This window comes from Cryptomeria japonica, unplaced genomic scaffold, assembly GCF_030272615.1.
Source record: "Cryptomeria japonica unplaced genomic scaffold, Sugi_1.0 HiC_scaffold_118, whole genome shotgun sequence".
Taxonomy (NCBI): Eukaryota; Viridiplantae; Streptophyta; class Pinopsida; order Cupressales; family Cupressaceae; genus Cryptomeria; species Cryptomeria japonica.
In genome coordinates, this window is record NW_026728940.1 from 205,282 (window position 1) to 225,513 (window position 20,232).

General features: G+C 33.9%; 1 protein-coding gene across 1 annotated transcript; it reads left to right on the plus strand.

The window, feature by feature from the left end:
- The first annotated feature begins 8,551 nt into the window (after window positions 1-8,551).
- Window positions 8,552-10,318, plus strand: LOC131865758 (scarecrow-like protein 18). The gene has a single exon (XM_059215369.1). It carries the CDS (start codon window positions 8,552-8,554, stop codon window positions 10,316-10,318), a length of 1,767 nt encoding a protein of 588 aa, XP_059071352.1.
- Window positions 10,319-20,232: the final 9,914 nt, after the last annotated feature.

A 20,232-nucleotide genomic window follows, 5' to 3' on the forward strand; every position in this document is an offset into this window, starting at 1 on the left:
TCAAAACAAAATTTTACATCCTGTTTACCCTTCCATGGTCATATTTGCACAATGTGACCTCCTAGACCATATTAGGACTCAAACACACGTCTTGACCAAATGTCTTACAATGCCTCACAAAATGACTCAAAATATATTAAAATGACCATATAAACTCAAATATGAGTGAAATGATTCATGAAATGATCTTTAACCTCGTATTGTACGTTTGGGTTAGGTGCTCCTGCACCACTTGTGTTCTAGGATGATTTACATCATTTAGTTATAGATGGCAGTTGTTATGTGAAAAGCATATGTTTAGGGGGAGATTTCGATGTTTTTATATACCCCTATTTCAACTTGGAATTATATCCTTTAGTGCTTTGCATTAATCCAACACCATTCATTTCCATAGGAGCATTCATGCACCATATTTCCTTTCCACTTTGATAGTTGTTCATGATTCTTGAGGTTCTCTGGTTTTGTTTTCATGGTTTTTCTTTCAATATTATGTATTCCTTGACAACACTTTCTTTAGTGGATATTTTTACATCATGTAGTTCTCATCTTTTGATTGTAATCATCATGGTTCACTTGCTTGATTTTATGAGAGATTTATCATATGTTTTTATTGGTTTTCCTTTATGTATCTGATGCTCTTTTCCTTCACTGTGATACTAGATTTGTGTGCATAAGTAAACATTTATTTTAAAGTTCCACCCCTTTGACCTTTGGCATTGTTGTCAAAAGGGGGAGAAAAGATATCTTGAATAGTTTTAGCAGTGAGCTCAGTGACCAGGTTTACAGGTTTATATGTGTCTGAGGTGTCTACAGGTTTTCAAGGTTCTTTTCCTGTTGATATGTTTTGTTTCATACCAACTAATTGGGACATTACATACAGAATCATATGCACTACGATGTTCATATGCATTCATTATGACAACCTTGCAATTCATACAGGTTTATTGTGATAGTTATAACAGGTTTGTATAGTGAGCAAGTGAACTTCTGGTACTACCATTTCTAGTGCATTGATAGTGGGAACTGAAATTGTTGAGAGTTAGCAAAATGTACTGCATCCATAGGTCATTTCTCTATACATAGGTTTCTTGTTTCTACTTGTTACTTATATTTCTCTATTTGGTGATTATATTGTTTTTTATGACAACTGATTGGTGTTCAGACAGGTTACCTTCTATATTAGGTTTGACATCAATGCCAAATGGGGAGTTTGTTGACCCCTTTGACATTGAGATTAGCATTTATGTCATGATAAGACATAATGTTTGCTTTGAGATAGTGAACATTAATAGATGAAAGAGTCATTGATTCGTTTCATTGAGTCTTGTTGTTTGATTCTTATGTATCTTATTTTGTATCAGTTATTAATGTCTCATATGTTTGTGTTTAACAGGAGATTGATACCTTACCATTGGTTAATGATAAGATATTGATGTCTTGGTAATGCTAGAAAATAAGTCATTAATAATCTACTGCATGTGACTTATATGGATGACAAAATGATGACACCTTGAAGATATTTTGTATCCACTTCAAGAAATTTGTCAATAATCTTCTTGGTGGCAAATCTCAAGCTTTTACTCTATGAACATGAAAAATGTGATCATTATTATTAAAGGTTGTCATATTTGTAGTATTCAAACAAACTTGTACAAATAACTTGGTACAATGTAATGAGGAGACTTGTTTAAACATTGTTGATTATTTTGGTTGGTATGATGTGTAAGGTCTTATTTTTGTTTTCAAATTTGTCTGCATCATTATGCTTGACACACTCTTTCCTTGGTTGGTGTTTGGACAGACTTCACTTTGTGGAAAATACATTATCATATAAGAGAGCACTTATGGGTTTTATGATGACAACATCTTTAGGAAACTTGGAAGAATCTTTGCCAATTCACATTCATTTGTTATTGATGGCATATTAAAAAAATTTGTTTTTCGTAATATCTTGTCATAGGCATTTGAAGGTTTCTTCTTGGGTTCCTAGTTAAACTCTAGCTACTAGCGCACTAGGGCATAGCTGCCATGAAATATTAGAGTTGAATATGGACTATGGATAACTTAGATGTTGGAATAACTTGTGAAAGATGAAAGTTTGGGGAGACTTCGTGAATCTAGTAACTCTATCCCAATTTGTTGAATTAAAAATCAGTTACATCAGTTTTTTAGCAATGAAAAATGAGAGTGGTTTATTTAGTTAAGAAAGTTGTTCGTGTTGATCATCTTGTTCGAGTGTTTGGACATTCCTTAGCAATTACAGTTTAGTGGTTTTCTGGGTCAGCTATAGAGAGTAGGTTGTTAGTGATTTTCAAGTTATTCTCCACAAAAGTAGACTTGAAGTATCTTTAAAAAAAAATTGTGTTTCTCTGCAAAGCGTTCGATGAAAATAAGGGAAATGAGAAAAGGTTTTTTGCTTTTTGTAGATTTTTTTTTATTGCTTGAAACCCATGAGGGGTTCTTTTTTCACATTATATTGATAGTTGATAGCTTCATTTGTAGCTTTCCATGTAGAACATTCATTGTGACTATAATGGTTCATATATGCAAAATGATATATTATAAATGATCAGTTTCATGATGAATGTGTTTTATATCCCATGTGCTTCTGATAAGTGAAGTTAATAGGATGTTTAGCATGGATGTGGAAAATTGTAGTGTGCTTTAGTGAAAGAGAGAAGCCCTCTGTAATTGATTCTTTCATGTATGAGAATAAGTTGTAAATGACCATGTTAGTGAGACAAGTTTGATAATTCTGCCAGTGAGGCATATTCAGCTAGTGACACTTACCTATATGTTAGTGTGACACTTAGCAAGTGAGGCATATTCAGCCAGTGAGGCATATTCAACTAATGAGGCATATTCAACCAATGAGGCATATTCAAATATTGAGCTTTATGTAAACAATAACTTTGTAGATTAAGCTAGTGAAGAATTTTGAGTGTTTTTTCTACCCCATGAGGGTTTTCCACTCATTACAATTTCTTGTGTTGTGTGTTGTGTGTTGTTCTTTTACTATGCTTAATTCTTATGTGCATTTTCTTATCATGTGTCATCCAGTTGTAAGTTATCCCAAGGTTCATTGATCAGCATGAACATATATTATCACTTATTATCATTTCCTCTACTCATCTTTATTTTAGTCAAACAAACTTCACATATAATCTCTAAGTTATGGTATCAAAAGGATGTGTAAACATCTTTACTCTTAAGTCTTATACTTATGAGTTCATGTTTTGCTTCATAACATTGTGTTGATATATTCTTCACATCGATTTGTCAGTATTGTGTTGTTGTCTTTATATCTATCATAAGTTGTCATAATGTTTATGGTTAATATGAAGCAATGTCTCTATTCATTAGAGGTTGTATTGTTATTCCAGTTAGTGTTGTTGAAAGTCTAAGTTGATTTCTTGAGCTATCAATGTTTGCCAAAGTTAATGATTCTAAGTGGGCTTGTCCTCATAGTTGCTATGTTTCAAAGTTTTTCAAAGGTTATTTTAGGGTCATTTAAAATTAATATACCACTTATTCAACCTCCCCCTCCCTCTCAATGGTATTGTACTCCAACATTTATTTTGTTCTAGCTTTGAATTTTTTATCAAATAACCATTAAATTGTGTCATTTTGTGGTTGACAATGAAATATGGTCTTTAATCTGGTTGCTATTTTCATCTCTATTTGTATTCCTTTGTAGAATCATTGCAATTTAATGTACAAAATTTTGTTTCCTCTATTACATATAGATACATTTTGATCTTCATTGTGGTGATATATAGATGTTTACATATTCATGTTTAAATTTATTACTAAGCTATACTGAATTGAGGATTGTATTTCTAAAACAACTTATATAATTCTTGATTAGTCAAATGTACATTTTGAATTTTTAAATGTGAAAACCACAACCTTTGGGTGGAAATTAATTGTACTATAGGACCACTACCTGTTGTGGTTTCAAATTAGAAACCAACTACGCTATCTACCTTCGTTAAATGCTCTCTCTCTCTCTCTCTCTCTCTCTCTCTCTCTCTCTCTCTCTCTCTCTCTCTCTCTCTCTCTCTCTCTCTCTCTCTCTCTCTCTCTCTCTCTATATATATATATATATATATATATATATATATATGCTAACAATGAAATGTATTTATCTACAATAAACAAAATTAAATTGTTAACATGTGTTTATGTGGACATGGAGAAAAGGAAAATATTTAATCTATAAAATATTATAACCTATGGTTGAATGAGCGGATGACACCAAATGAGCCCACACCAGCATATGAAAAGCATATAAAATTAAGACCTAGAAAACTGAAAAGAAAAATAACATAAAGAGGTTAATAATCCAACTTTGTTATGCCTAAAATATGAGGACCATGAAAATATGAAACCAATAATTACCTATGTTTCGATGAGGGATAAAACTTTTGTGTAATTCCAAAAGTTGAATGTGCATGAGCATAGATAGAAGCAACAAATAAATTTGGTTTTATCTGCAAGGTGAAAATGCAGGCAATCAAATACATTTATTAGCAAAAAATGAAGTGATAATGTATACATTTGTATATAGATATATGTCTGTGTACAAATTTATCCATCCATGTATATATACCATATGAATAAAACAAACAAATTGCAGGATATAGCTCAAACTAATATCTAGGTTTCAGTGAATGTTTATGTCTATCTATATACATGTATATATATATATAAATAATGTACCACTTTCCTTTTTTAAAACCATAACATTGATATCTATTTCACCCTTTATCCTATTCATGTTTTCACTAAATATGGTGTACATTGTTCATAGATATAACCATACTAAGATTTATCTCACATATATTTTGTATCTTTATAGGAATTATTCATCTCTTTATTATAACAACTTAGCAAGGTGATGTCACATTTGAAGAATTTTTGGCTTGCAATCAAACTTGCCTTAAAAAACATAGCAACTCTTTATCTTTTTTCAAGCTCTGTCGAAATGATTACACACAAAAATTGGTTAGATTTATCTATGTTCTGTTTGCAATCATTTTCAGATTAAAAAAGAATGTTTATGTTTCAGTCATATTTCCTTACATCTATTCCATGATGCTTGCTATGTAGGTGATTCCTCCATCCTTTACTCCTCATTTATCAAAGGAGGGATAAATTTGTCATCTTGCATGACCTAACTAGTCATGCATGTAAATTCATGTTAGTGATTAATTCAAACAAGGTTGGGATGATTTTGCACAATATTATAGCTTTGAATATGGATACTTTCTTGTCTTCAATTATTTAAAAGATGCTTTCCTTGCAAGTCTTTGTGTTTCACAAGACAAGTTGTGAGAAGGTCCCCTCAAGTTTTGATGGTGGTGCAAGTACAAGAAGCTCACTACAAGAGTGTCCAGCCTCTTCCATTGGTAAACAAGAATTTATAGATGGCTATGAAAATTTACTTGTTTATAACTTACCTTTTTCTAAAGTCCTCTGACGGCAGAATTAACTTTTAATATTTTTTTGATTCAGATGAATGGTTTGTGCCTCCTCCTACAGTTAGGCCTTCTTGTTCTATCACGTTGAAGTCATGGAATGTAACCAAACCATTAATCTTGGCAAGTTGAAAAATTTTCATTGTCTTTATGCTTCCACTTTAAATTAGTTTTTCAAATTACATATATTATCTGATTCTTCATTATGTTGCTCAATTGTTTTGCATAAATTCCCCAACTTGATGCACTATCCAATTCAGCTACCTCGTAGAGAAGCCAATTTGTGCTTTTTATTGGGGAACATAGAAGTTGGACTATGAAATGCATCATAGACATTTCAATGCCTACCTTTTCAGTAGGGTGCAAAGCTTCTGTCTATGACAATGACTTAAAAGAAGATGACATGTGCATCTTTGAGAAACTTAAGTATACGTACATGAAATAATAGTTTAATGTTCACATCTACCCCCTTGTTGTTAAATGTATGATACCTATTTCCTCCCCAAATTGGTAAGAAAAAATTACTTCATTATGTCTTCATTCTTTCACACTGCAGGAAAAGTATGTTGCAATATTTTTTTTATTTTAAAATTGTGTTTCAATTTTTAGAATATTGCACCATGGTTGAAAGTGTTGATCAAACTTCATTGCCCACATGTTCAATTTTCACAATGTAGGTATTTTTCCATTCCCTTAAAAAAAAATTACTGCCTTGTCATTTACAGACTGCAATTGAACTCTATAATCATTCTAATTATAATTTTAAACTGTATATGCTTATGTAGGCACCTTCAATTTAATATTTATCTTGATTTTCCTTTCCGTTGCAAATGTTATTTGCTAGATTTTGCCTAGCATGTTCGGCATACATGCATGTGCCGAAAAACATAAGTTTTGTTCGAAACATTTCTTTGTTTCTCTTTCAACATTCATCCTTACACATCTGAATGTGTGTATCTATTTTGACTTGTATATTCTAATTTTATATTCTTTTCATATTTTGCCTATCGCTATTTACATGTAGTTATAAGTAGATGTAATATGCACTTCCACAATAGTTGTATTTACCTTTTCTTTTACCACCTAAGCATATTTTAACAATTTTATTTCCTTTGTTGCACATAAATAAATTTAGATGTTATCATTACCACATTGTAGAAATATAAATTAGCTACAAGTTTCTTATACCTCTCTCTCTCTCTCTCTCTCTCTCTCTCTCTCTCTCTCTCTCTCTCTCTCTCTCTCTCTCTCTCTCTCTCTCTCTCTCTCTCTCTCTCTCTCTCTCTCTCTCTCTCTCTCTCCGTACACACATATACACACAACTTTTATTAGCGGTAATAGCCACTTGCACGTTAACTATTTTTTATTTTTCTTTATCTTCCTTAAACATATTTTAATAATTTTATTTCTTTTGTTGCCTATAAATAGAATTGGATGTTCACATTTGCACCGTACAAACTTACAAATCATATACATATAAATCTTTGTAATCCATGTATGTGTATGCATGTACATCTTGATGATACATATACATGTCTATATATATATAGACAAGTTTTGTCATATGTTGGTTTCTTCTTATATATAGGTCTATATATGCATGTATATGTTGCTTATACAAATACATGGTACTATTTATATATGGTCATCTTATTACCCCAAACATTGGGGGACATGATCTAAATATTACTTTACATATGTTGCTTTTAATTTTTATACATAAACATGTGTCTGTGTATATATATATATATCATTGATTAGTTTTCATCTCCACTTGCACATTAACTATTTTTAGCTTTTCTTTATCTAGCTTAAACATATTTTAACAATTTTATTTCTTTTGTAGCACATAGTTAGAATTGGATAAATACAAGTGATATATACATGTATGTATATGCATGTACATATTGTTCACACACACACACACACACACACACACACACACACACACACACACACACACACACACACACACACACACGTGCGCGCGCGCACATGCATAGGTTTTTTAATATATTTATTTATGGTCATATGCGCGTATATGTTACTTATACAACTACATGGAAGCATGTACATATGACTGGGTTATTGCCACAAACATTGGAGGAGATGAGCTGATTTTCACTTTACATTTGCTAGTTGTGTGTGTGTGTGTGTGTGTGTGTGTGTGTATGCAAATTTCATTTAAGAAAATATATGTAGACTCACACATAAATATATATGTAAAGTGTCTTTTATAATTATTAAAAAAGCATTAACAAATTTATCACTTTTGGAAATGCTACAACCTTTACATTTGCTAATGAAAGTATTATCATTAACATTATGTTATCTTTAAAAATGATTTTCTATATAATTTAAAAAAAAAAAATTCTTTATAATTTTAAAGATTAAAAAAGGTTTTTACTTTTTATTGCCCTTTGAATTCTAAGTGGCTATGAAAGATTTCTCATTCCATTCTGTAATGATGTAAAATAAAGAAAACATCCACTTTATACATATCTTTATATATCAATTTTAAATTGAAATATTTTATTTCCTTTTGCAAATTATGATCATACTATTTCTAGATGTCTTATAATATGTAAATAAGGAACACAATTATTTATTATTAAGAAAAGAAAAATAATTTATACTTTCTCCCTGGAATATTTATGGATGTCTTTTTATATGATTCACAAAAAAAAACAAAGAAAACCTATCAATTTGAACCATTGACTAAAAATTTCAAAAATTACTTTTAAAATAATACTAAATGAGAATACCTTTTTATATCATTTAAAAAAATAAAAAATAAAAATTGTACTTTTCTATAGTTTAAGAAAAATTACTTCTACCGACTAACGATTAATGCCAAATTTGTATTTATTTACTTGTATTTGGTGTGAAGACAACATTAACCATATGCCGAATTTGTATGTATCTCATTGTATTTGGTGTGATGACGACATGAACATTGTGTTCTGCATCGACTAGGCTATATATGAAATCTAGCCTTCTTCTGCACTTTGTAAATTACTCTTCCAATTCCTGGAGCTAATATTGAAAGCCAATTTCCAGCAAATAAAGAGATGCCTGTTGACAATGGAATTCCTCTTTCTATATTGGATTATTCATTCAATGAGACAGACTGTAGTGAGCAGATACAATATCTACCCATAGCCATGGAGGACACCTTTGGTTTGTCAGACCGTGACAAGTTTCCTTCCGGGAAAGAGATGAATATTGAGAGCCAATTCGCAGCGAATAAACAGAAGATAAATGTATCCAACAATGGAATCGCTCCTCTTTCAATGTCAGATTATTCGCTCATGTCGTTGCCCTGCGAGTCAGATGGTACTGAGCTTGGCCAATATCTGACCGTGGACAACACCTTTGAGCTGCGGAAACATGAAATGTTTCCTTTTGGGGAGGAACTCAAGGGCCAGAATTCATTTCATATCTTTCCTCTTAATGAGGAACTGATAAACAATTGTACAATGTCTGGACAATTGAACGAAAATTATCACTCTGGGAATTCCCAGACACTAAATGATATTTCCGTGCCAGGGGAACAATATCGCGATGAGATGCTACCAAATAAGGATATCCTGTTGTCAAAGGAAATCTTGAATTGGGAAGGATCTGAGAGCGTAAGTGTATGCGCTAAGGATAGCTCCGATCACAAGGACATGAATGGAGAGGAAGAGAAGGGGCCGGAATTGGTTCAACTTCTGCTAGAGTCTGCACAAATGATAGGAGAGGGGAAATATGATCACGCTGTTGGACTGGTGAGTAAATGCCAAAATTCGTCTTGTCAGCTGGGGAATCCCACACAGAGGCTCAGCAATTATATGTGCAGTGCATTACAAGATAGAATAAAACGACAGACTCAAGGCATGCTAAATAACGGTGCTAAAACAGTCCCTGATTTTGCCTTCAATATTGACGGTGAATTTGACAAAACTGAGTTTTGTAGTCTCCTTGCTTACTCTAATAGAGTTCTGCCCTATATCAATGTGATGCAGTTCACGTCTGTGCAGGCAATCATAGACGTCGTGGGCAACGCCAGGAGAATTCATGTAATTGATCTAGGAATGCGAATTGGTTCGCACTGGACAGTATTGATGGAGTATCTTTCACACAGATCTGTTTCCTCTTCTATTCATAGGCTACAGCTTCTCAAGATTACAGCAGTTGGGATGAATGGTGAAGAGCTTAGGAAAAGCGGAAAAAGGCTTCAGCAGCTGGCTAAATCTTTGGCTATTCCGTTTTCGTACAATATTATGGAGATCCCTAACATAGAGGAGATTAAGGAAGGTTTATTCAGCGTTAAATCTGGTGAGGCGTTGGCAGTTTACGCTCCAGTTGTTCTGAGAAGTTTGTTATACGACCCGGTCCTTCTGGATAATCTCTTAAGTTACATAAGGAGACTGAGGCCAATGATAATGGTGAATGTTGAAATAGAAGCCCAGCATAATTCTCCATCTTTTGTGAATAGATTCAGAGAGGTGCTTTTCCATTGCATGACGTATTTTGATCTGTTGGATGTTACCTTAAAAGACAGAAATGACATGAAGAGGGTAAAGCATGAAGAATTAATTACTGGAAGTCAGATAAGGAATATGATAGTCTATGAGGGGAAAGAGAGGACTGTTAGGCATGTTAGAAATGATGTGTGGAGGTGTTTCTATAAACAAGCAGGGTTCAGGGAAAAGAGCTTCAGCTTCCAAGCTATGTATCAGGCTAGATTGTTACTAGGAGAACATGCTTCCGGAGAATATTATACTCTGGAATCCAATGGAAATGCCATAGTTGTAAAGTGGAAAGGATCACCACTAATTGCACTCTCTGCATGAGGTGGTGCCAACTGAAAATTCATGCTGATTTGTGAAACAAATGTCTGAATATCGAAAATATGATATATAAACTAGAAACTGTTTGTCTCGCCATTTTGCATGAATAACAGATACATTGACCAACATTTTGGGTTTTCCTTTAGTCATTTGTACTCTTAGACATAATATTCAAGACCAGATCAAGCAGAACTGCTAAAATGTATTACTTCAACGGCCTTTAATATAATTGTCACTTCCTTCATTTTTCAGTGTTGCATTTCTTTTATCATTTTGTAAATTGTTAATTTACTACGCTTACTACATAATTTGGCTCCCCCTATTTTCAGCAATTTATTACGTAATTAAAACTAAAATTTAAACAAACGGACCTTTCGATATATAATATATTTTTATCTCTTACGTGAAAAAAAAGCCATATGAGTAAACGCTCTAATAAGTGTAAACGAAAACCATTATACATTGTCTCTGAAATTAACTTTCTAAACATGCCTAGAGGAAGCAACGACTGATGCAAACTCTATGATAGTGATAATAGCTAATTAATACACAAAATGCAACGTATTAAAAATATAGCACTCAAATCAAATAAAGAGGGGTCAAAACAATATATTCTCAATCGGCAGATTCGGCTTAGAAGTAAAATGTCGATAAAATTACATGAGTTCGGCCGGCAACGTATATGCCTGGCATTTTATGCGAGTGGAGCCAGTTTCCACCTGCTCAGAATCAATTACGGTCGGCCGCAAAGATCGTGTGAAACGTCTACATCATTTCTCAAACTTCTCTTGGTAAACAAAGTACAAGATAAATATTATATATATTACAAAATAGTATTGGGCTTTCTTATTAGTTTCGTCGGTCAAGACTTGATGGTGCGTGCCCTACGTTGTTAGGAACTCTTATCTAATGTAGTGAGATATAATAGTAGCTAATCGTTGAACATGCGTATTTAATAATAGCAGAAATATGCAATTTTATAGATAAAATGACTTGCTAGTTGGTTGTTAGTTGAAGAAGAGTTCATCTAAGTGGATTTGAATGTGACATTGTAGGATCAATGATTTGAATGTTGTTGAAATCTTACAATCAAACAGATTTGGATAATGTAAAAATTTTCATGTTTTTGGATGATCCTTCAATAGAGACTTCAGGTAATTTGTAAAGCGATTCTTCCACTTTCTATTGGCTAGAGAGAAACCAAGATAGTCTACCTCAATCGTAGAAATCAATGATGAATCTTCTTCAAGTCTATCATCCTGCATCATCAAATGCTCATCATACTATGTATTCTTCGTGCTTCTTCAAATCTTACTATATCCATAATCTTCCACATCTTTTTTTGTTTCCATAGTATCTAATTGTCTATTTACAATTCTAAACTTACATCTTTTAACTATTTTCACAATATTGATGTTAGAGTAAAGGTTTTAATTTAATCATGTTGATTAAATTACCTTTATTCCTCTCTTAAGATTTCACTTTAGTTTGCATTTGTGACATTTAATAATTATATTAATTATTAAATGTCTACCTATTAGGGTTTCTTTTAGGGTTGCACAATATCCTTTTATAAGGATTCATCATTGTAATTTATCTCTCTCTTGGATGAATACATTTTTTAGCTTTCAGAGCACCCTTGCTTGTTTGTCTCCATCTCTTCTTTCTGTGACAGGTTATTTGCATGCAGGTGATCTTCGGGGTTTGTGAAGTTGGCTTTCTCAACTTCTACATGGTATCAGAGCTCCAGACCTGTTGCTTCCTGTTCGTCTTCTGAAGAATTTGGAGCTACGAGGGTTAGATCTGATTTTCAGGTTTTGGTTGCATCAGATCTGTGTTTGTCTTCTGTTTTTTATTTTGGAATAGGGGGGTATTTTTTTTTTCGGTGCATTTTGAGCCCAAACGGACCTCACTGTTGAGCTCGTAGCGCCCAAAAACCCCTATTTCCATATAAAATTTGTTCGATTTGGACACAGTTGCTCCAGAAGGCAAATTTTTTTATGCCCCAAGGCCGTACGACCCTAGGGCACGAATTTCGAGGCAGAAATTTCAAAAAAAAAAAAAAAAGCGCAGTTTTTTAACAGCGCGGGCGCAGCCGTTTACCACGCAGCGCCGCCGGTGAGCCGCCCGGCGGCCACTGTCGTCGGCGGTAACCATCGACCTCAGCCCGACAGCCACCGCCGCGCTGCCGGCGCAGCCCGCCGCCCGAGCGCCGCCCGGCCGCCACCCACGCCCAACCCGTGCCCCGCCTGAGCGCCGCCGCCACCGCGCCGCCAGCCCCAGCGCTAGCCCCTGGTCGCCCAACGGACTAGGGGCTTATTTTTTTTTAGCCCTTGAGGGCTGTAAGGGCCTATCTGGGTTTTTTGGAGCTGTTTTTACAAAATCGGGTATAACTCGGGCATTTTAGCTCGGATTTTTGAATGGAAATAGGCGTTGGAAAGCTGGTTCCGAGCCCGATCTAATTGATTCAGGTCTTTTTCTCTGATTTTGCCGTTTTACAGTGTTTTTTGCCAGTCAAAGTCAGAACAAGTTTTTTGCACTCCAGGAGCCATATCTTTTGCATACGGACTCCGTTTTTTGCAAAAGAATAGGCGTTGGAAAGGGGTTTCTATGCTCTTTCCAGATCTATCATGTATTTTTCCAGAATCTACACCAGGTACATTTTATTCAGTACTTTGTGTTTTCACACATCTGTCAATTTACTTGGACGTTTCAGACTTGGAAATGATTTGTTTGCGTGGGATGGCTTTATTTGATCTGCTTTATCAGTATTAAAGTCATTTTGTCTTAGATTTGTTAATTTGAAGAGTTGTCATGGGTTTTTCTACTCACCCTGCAGTTGTATTTCTAGAACGGGGTAATTATGAGTCATGGGCAAAGGGCATACTTACACACTGTAGGTGGCTTAATATTTTGCCTTATTTGTATGATCTCATACCTGAACCAGCAACTTTAGAGGGAAAACTAGCTTGGGATATCATTAGAAATCACATAGTAGGAGTTATTTTGTCTAGTGTTGATTCTGACACTGTGTGGGCTATATCGGGCATTGATTGTCCTCACTCACTTTGGACATGTCTTTGGGAGATCTATGGAGACCCCAGTCTTTCTCCATTCCCAAAGGATCCTGCTTCAGATTGTCTTGTACCCATTGGTTGGAGAGATAACACACCTTTTGATCATGCTACTTTAAAGGAACTTCAATATTTAGACACCCTTACATATTCCGATGAATCAGAGGATTGTCTCACAGTTCCTACTCTTCAGACTGAGATTATATATGTATCAACATCATCTCCTTTTGTTCTTGATCAGTTTGATATTGCCTCTTCTTTGGCTCCTATTGATTCAGCTAAGCAGGACATCATACATCTTTCAGACATGGCTACTTGGGATTCTTATCTTGCAGGCATTTCGTCTTTGTTTGTAGAGTCCTATATTGCAGACTTGGAGGATTACTTTGAGGATTTTCAGCTCCTCTTTGTTGACGGCCATATTCCAGCTATTAGCCCACCATCATCTGTGCATTCAGAGGTTGCAGTTTTTGAGTCTTCAGTTCAGTTTGGATTTGACATCTTTTGTTTCAGTTCAGACAGAGGGATTCTTCAGCATCCTATTATGGCACACATCTTGAGACAGATTGATTCTTCTCTCTTCACAGGGTTTCTTCATCTTCGTCCTTTGGATCCATTTCTTCCCAAGGGGAGGAATATTATATGCCGCTTCAGGATCTCTTTTTGGATTCTACCTCATGCATCCATATGTGCGACAGGAGTTTCTTCATTGTGGGGGGGGCTTCTAGTCTCTTTCTTTTTCTCCTATGGAGACCATTGTATATGTACTTATATGATAGAAGTTGTCTATGGGGGGTATCATGTTATCCACCTGCTATCCTTATGTTATTAGTGCATTTATTTCTTTCATCTCTTTTTGGAGTAGAGTTTTTCCCATGAGGTTTTCTCTATTTCTCCACTTTACAGAGATTTGGTTGTAATTGGGTACCTGATCAGGCCTTGTTGCCGGGACCCAAGTTTACTTTCTTGCATTGTAGTTACCTTTGCTTTCTTGCACATGTTTGTAACTGCACTTTTGCTCATCTTAAGGGGGGGTGTTAGAGTAAAGGTTTTAATTTAATCATGTTGATTAAATTACCTTTATTCCTCTCTTAAGATTTCACTTTAGTTTGCATTTGTGACATTTAATAATTATATTAATTATTAAATGTCTACCTATTAGGGTTTCTTTTAGGGTTGCACAATATCCTTTTATAAGGATTCATCATTGTAATTTATCTCTCTCTTGGATGAATACATTTTTTAGCTTTCAGAGCACCCTTGCTTGTTTGCCTCCATCTCTTCTTTCTGTGACAGGTTATTTGCATGCAGGTGATCTTCGGGGTTTGTGAAGTTGGCTTTCTCAACTTCTACAATTGATACATACAAATATAAAACATTTAACATTAGTTATATGTCAAAACCTAGCAAGTTCACATTATATGAGTTTCCTCCATCAAATATTGTCATAGCTTAACATGTATCAAATTGCATTCTCAACTTTTTATGTATCTCGAGTAGATATCTTTTCTTCTTTTGATAGACCATCATTTGGTCACCAACTACAATCACCCTTATTTTATATTTCTCACTAGCTTTGTTCATATACCCACCACTTATCTCCTCCAAACCATTTTTCTTACTTATTCATGTACTTTGCTCATTTTGTCAACAAGTTATGCTATTTATATGCTTACATGATCGTTATTATTGATATCTCTTAATTCTAGTTCATTTCTTATACTATTTCCTGTATACAAGTGAAGATGTTGTTTACCTTATAGTCAAGTTTTTTTAACAGCAACGTGTTTATTTAGCCTAAACTAGTACCCTATCCTAGTTTCCTACCTCTTCTCAAACTAAACATGTCAATCACTTCTCAAAACTATGAGACTCACCCTTCAATGATAGGCTTTCACGTTTATGCTCATATATATTTTATTTTCATTATGAAACATTTCATGTTATGATGTACTAGTTTATTCTAGCTCTTTTATTTTTCATTTTGTTAGACTCGATATAAATATGGATATATTTATAGTTCAAACTCATTATCATTATAATGATGTTATAAGAATAGAATAATTATTTAGATGATCTTGTTCTTGATATTTCTATGTACGGTTTATTTTATTAGAAGATAATGATGATGTATTGCATGTGTAAATAATTTATGAACTTGTATGCTAGAAGTAGTATTATTTAGTAAATGTGATACCACCGTAATGAGGAATGAAAATATAGAACAGGAATATCTAGTTAAGAAATGTTACATGTGAATATGTTATATCTTAATGCATTATTACTTTGTCTATGGATATCTTAATGCATTATTACTTTGTCTATGGATGCCATCATGATAAACAAACATGCGAAATTGAGTGTGCATAAATTCTATGGCCCGCGACGTTAGGGAGATCACATGATAGCCTTATTCTATGGCCCGAGTTGACCTAATCTATTTTGAGAGACTAACGTCTTATGTTATGTATACATTGTCTTGTGATGTGAAATTTTTTGTTTGTATTTGGGCTATTCCAACATAATGAGTGCCACATTTTTGGCCAAATCAAAAGTTTGAAATCAACATATTTCACTAGATATTCACTTTCTAAAAAACATAGCAAAGAAACCATTAATAATTTAAAGATGTTTCAAACTACTAGTTTGTGAAATTTTGTGTTTAGATTCTAAATATATATTTAATTAAAATGTAGAAATTAATGGTGAAACCTTTTATGTAACTTTTAATAACATAATTTTTGAAGTAAACAACATTTTAAAAAAGCAAAAGTTATGTTGCAATGCATAACTTTTTGTTTTAGTAATGACAAAACTTTAATTTTAAATATTTAAATTTTATACACCAATGTCTAGCTCATGAAAAAAATTCATAATTTTTTGTTGCATATGATTTCTCTAATCAATTTTCAAATTCAAAGATTATAATTTTGATGAAGGTATTTGTCATATTGCTTAAATTTTTTATATAAATTTGAAATAACTTTCTTTTCTATTGAAATAAGGATATCAATACCTAGCGAAAAAAATAGTTTGGATTTCTTTTTTCTATTTTCTTGTTTTTCTAAATGTGTGAAACAAAGAATTTAATGTTTGAAGAAAAAATTATTAGAATCAATGATAGTCCCAAAGACACTGAGGGGGGGGGGGGGGGGGGGTTGTGAATTAGTGTCTTACTGTTTAGCAGAAATTTAAACTTATTTATAAATTCGCAACCCAAATCAATATACCAGTAAACAAGAAATAATGTAGTAAAGAGAAATAAAAGAGACAACATAAATACACACCATAACACAGATATTTTTGGCGAGAAAAACCCGGTGTGGGAAAAACCTAGGTGGGATTTGTGACCCACAATATTTACTCACTAGCCAATATGAATAAATATTACTTACAATAAGGGCTTGCACATGCAGGAAGGCCAACGGCCTGGAGCGTAATGCTCAATGAAGAGTCTCACTAACTACAAAATGGATAATTAAATCCAATACAATGTACTGCTCAAAATAACATCTCTAATGCCTGGTTTAGTACCGGTTTAAGCTCAGTCAGATACCTTAACCAAAACCTTTCAATGTCTTACACCATTTATCCTATCATATGTCACACCTTATCCTACTATTCTTCATATTGAAAATGATCTATAAGATCTCATACATATACGAATCTTTTACAATATACCAAGTCGGCTTACAAATAATTAATTATATTTACAATATAATCCATATAAGAAAAACTTATCCATGTCGGCGTGAGTGCCAGTATACTTCTTTTCAGTGTAATCTAGATGTCGATGAATATGTTTGTTGGTGTCGGTGCTTGCTGATGTATGATGTTTGCGATGTCGGTGCATGAGTAGAAACCTGTTACCAGCTGGTTGCCATCAATGACAACATTAACCATTTCTCACAAGAGTGTAGAATGCCAACAATCTCCCCCTTTGGCATTGATGGCAACACTCATGAAAAAAATCCAAAAACTGTTGTCCAAAAATGAAGTCCAAAAACTAATCCCAAAAGATGTGCTCCCCCTGAGCAAGTGATCTCCACTATGTACTTATTTTCTCCATACTACTCCCCCTTTGCCATCAATGACAAAGGATGTTAAAAAGGAGTAAAAATTTACCTCATAGCTTGTAACTGGTTGGTTACAATCTGAAAGATGTCTGCCACAATTATGTTCAAGCTCTACATAAATTTGTTATTGTCTGCAATGGTAGCCTTTGTCTATTGGATCATACTGGTGAGAAAATGCATTTTTAGTTCTGGTGATCATTCTCCTTGAGCTGTAGACTTAGTTAATTCAACCCGCTAAGTAATAAGACTATCCAATCTAGGACCAAGTCCGCATTTTAGTTCCTGAGCTTTTAACCTTATCCTTTCTTTCTCTTTCTCGGGTCTTATCCTCAAAAATTGTCATTTGTTGTTCAAAAATAGATGTAAGTTTTGAAGAACCTATCATATTATCCACAATATCATCTATCTCTTTCTGTGTCCTCTTGATTTCCTCATTAATGTCTTCTATCAAAAGGTGAGGCTTGCAAGTTTCTTTGTACAACTCCTTATATTCCAAAATTTTAGAGTTTAGTACCGGTAATAAGGAATCAATGTGCTTATTACAATCCTTAATAGTTTTCTCAAAGAATTTTCCTTTTTCCTTATCAACTCTTTCCTTAATAGTGTCCTCATTCACTTGATCAATAGTTATAACATTTCAAGAAATGAATTTAGACAATGTATCCAATTTACCGAAACAATCCTTAATGTGATCTATCTTACAGGTGGGGGTAATCATCTGCAAAATAGGCAATGTGTCATCAATAGCCTTGAATGCCAATGCATTATGATCTGATATCCTCTTCAAAGAATCCAATAGAAAATCTGTCACATTAGTAGGTCAGAATTCTCTAGTTGATGTGCTTGGTTCTGCAATGGATTTCCTATCAATGGATACTTGCCCAATTACCTTTACTATTTCTTCTTCTTTATCAATTTCTTCTTTTTTACTTACATTATCTATCGGTTTCTCTATATGTACATGTACCTCTACTTCCAATTGTTTGTCAGTGTTAGTTACTTTATCCTCTGATGGTTTCTCTGTCTCTGGTTGCTCAACTTGTGTTGGTATCTCAATATTCTCAGATTCATCATTGTGTGTTGGTGGCTCAAAGACCTTACTGTCCTTAACATCTGATGCCTTAACCTCTTGATTTTCTTTATCTACAACAATATTCACATCTTGAGTATCAACATTCACAGTGAAAAAAATTTCAGACTCTAGGTTAGAGTCATCATGTGTTACATCTTCAGTTGGCTTATCTAGTTGATTTTTTGTATGTACTGGTGATGTTGAAGTTATTTAATGAGGGTCCTGTACTAGTGGAGGAATATTATCTATGATCTTTATAGAAGGAACACCACCAATCTTTCCTTTACCTTTTTCCTTTTGATAGACCTTTGTAAAAGACTTATCCATCCTCTGTTTTTCCCTTTCCTCTCTCTTTTCTTTTTCAACAATGAATATATCCCAACAGTTTGCAATTTCATCAGCAATTTCCTTTACTCACCCAACCATCAAGCTAACCTACTGGTGTCCACTAACAAAAACTAACTGGTTTGCTTCAGAAATTAGTTCATCAATTTCCTCTCTAGAATTTACAGGATGTACAACCAATAATGCTTCAACTTTTAGCTTCTTATCTAATTCCATTACTAACATTCTTTTAGCTTCTAATCTTAGATATAAATCATTTGGAAAATCATCTACAACTTCAATCACAACTTTCTTATAGATGGCTTAATGCAAAATGATACTTTCTTCTATGGTATCCTTGTCAAAATCCTAGAATGATTGGTAATACTTATTTACATTTCTTAGATTACTATCTTGTGTTATCTCATTTACCAGCTCCTCCGATGAAAGTGTATCCACCATCTTGGTTTGTTTTTTCTTAGGAGTTATCTTCTTCTTAGGCTCCCTTACTGCTTGCTGCTTCTTCCTTAATGTTCTAGGCTTTTTAGGTGAAGGAGAAGGTACCGGTGAGGGTTTTATCTTCTTCTTTTCTACTCTTTTGAATTCTATAGCCTTGCCACTGTCTGTATCCAAAGAAGTGCCAACCAGTGAAACATGAGCTTCCAGTTGGATTCCTTCCAATTCACTAGCCAAAATGCCACTTAAGTTCATCACATTCTTTCTTACTTCCTTAGCCATCTTAGATGTGTCTCTGATAGTTTTTTCTCTTTTCTTTCTCTGCTTCGGCATTGAAACAACACTCTCAATATTCTCATCATTACCAAAATTTTCATCAGATGGTTCCTTAGGTGCATCAAGAAGTGTCCTAGCATATGTTTCAAGAACATTCAAATACACTTCATAAACCATTTTTGTTATCCAAATAGTCCTAGGAGTAATAGCTTCCATCCAAGTTTCATCTTGCTTGATCACAAAACATATTTGCTTGTCATATTTGTCTACTATTCTTTGTGGTATCCTTTCTCTAGCCTTCATTTTAGTTTGGAAATTCTCAAAATAAGTTTTCACAGTGTCAACAGTGTTAGCACCAATGCCGGTAATAGCTTGCTTAATCTATCTTCCTACCGGGATGTCATATCCAAAGTCCTTATGACCAATTTCAGGTATCTCTTTGGGGAAGCAAAGCATCACACACACTAGTAGGTTACCAAAATGGAATGTCCCCTTCTTGTCACCTTTAATCTTTTTCAGGTTATCAATTAATTCATCCTTAAGCCATTCACATATATCAATCTTAGTATTGTTTTTGACCATTTCATGTGCACTCTGAATACATAGACTCGAAATTGAATTTAATCTGTTTGCATGTGT

Bases quoted from the DNA above. Each gene is read 5' to 3' on its own strand.
- LOC131865758 (XM_059215369.1), top strand. From the start codon at position 8,552: ATGCCTGTTGACAATGGAATTCCTCTTTCTATATTGGATTATTCATTC.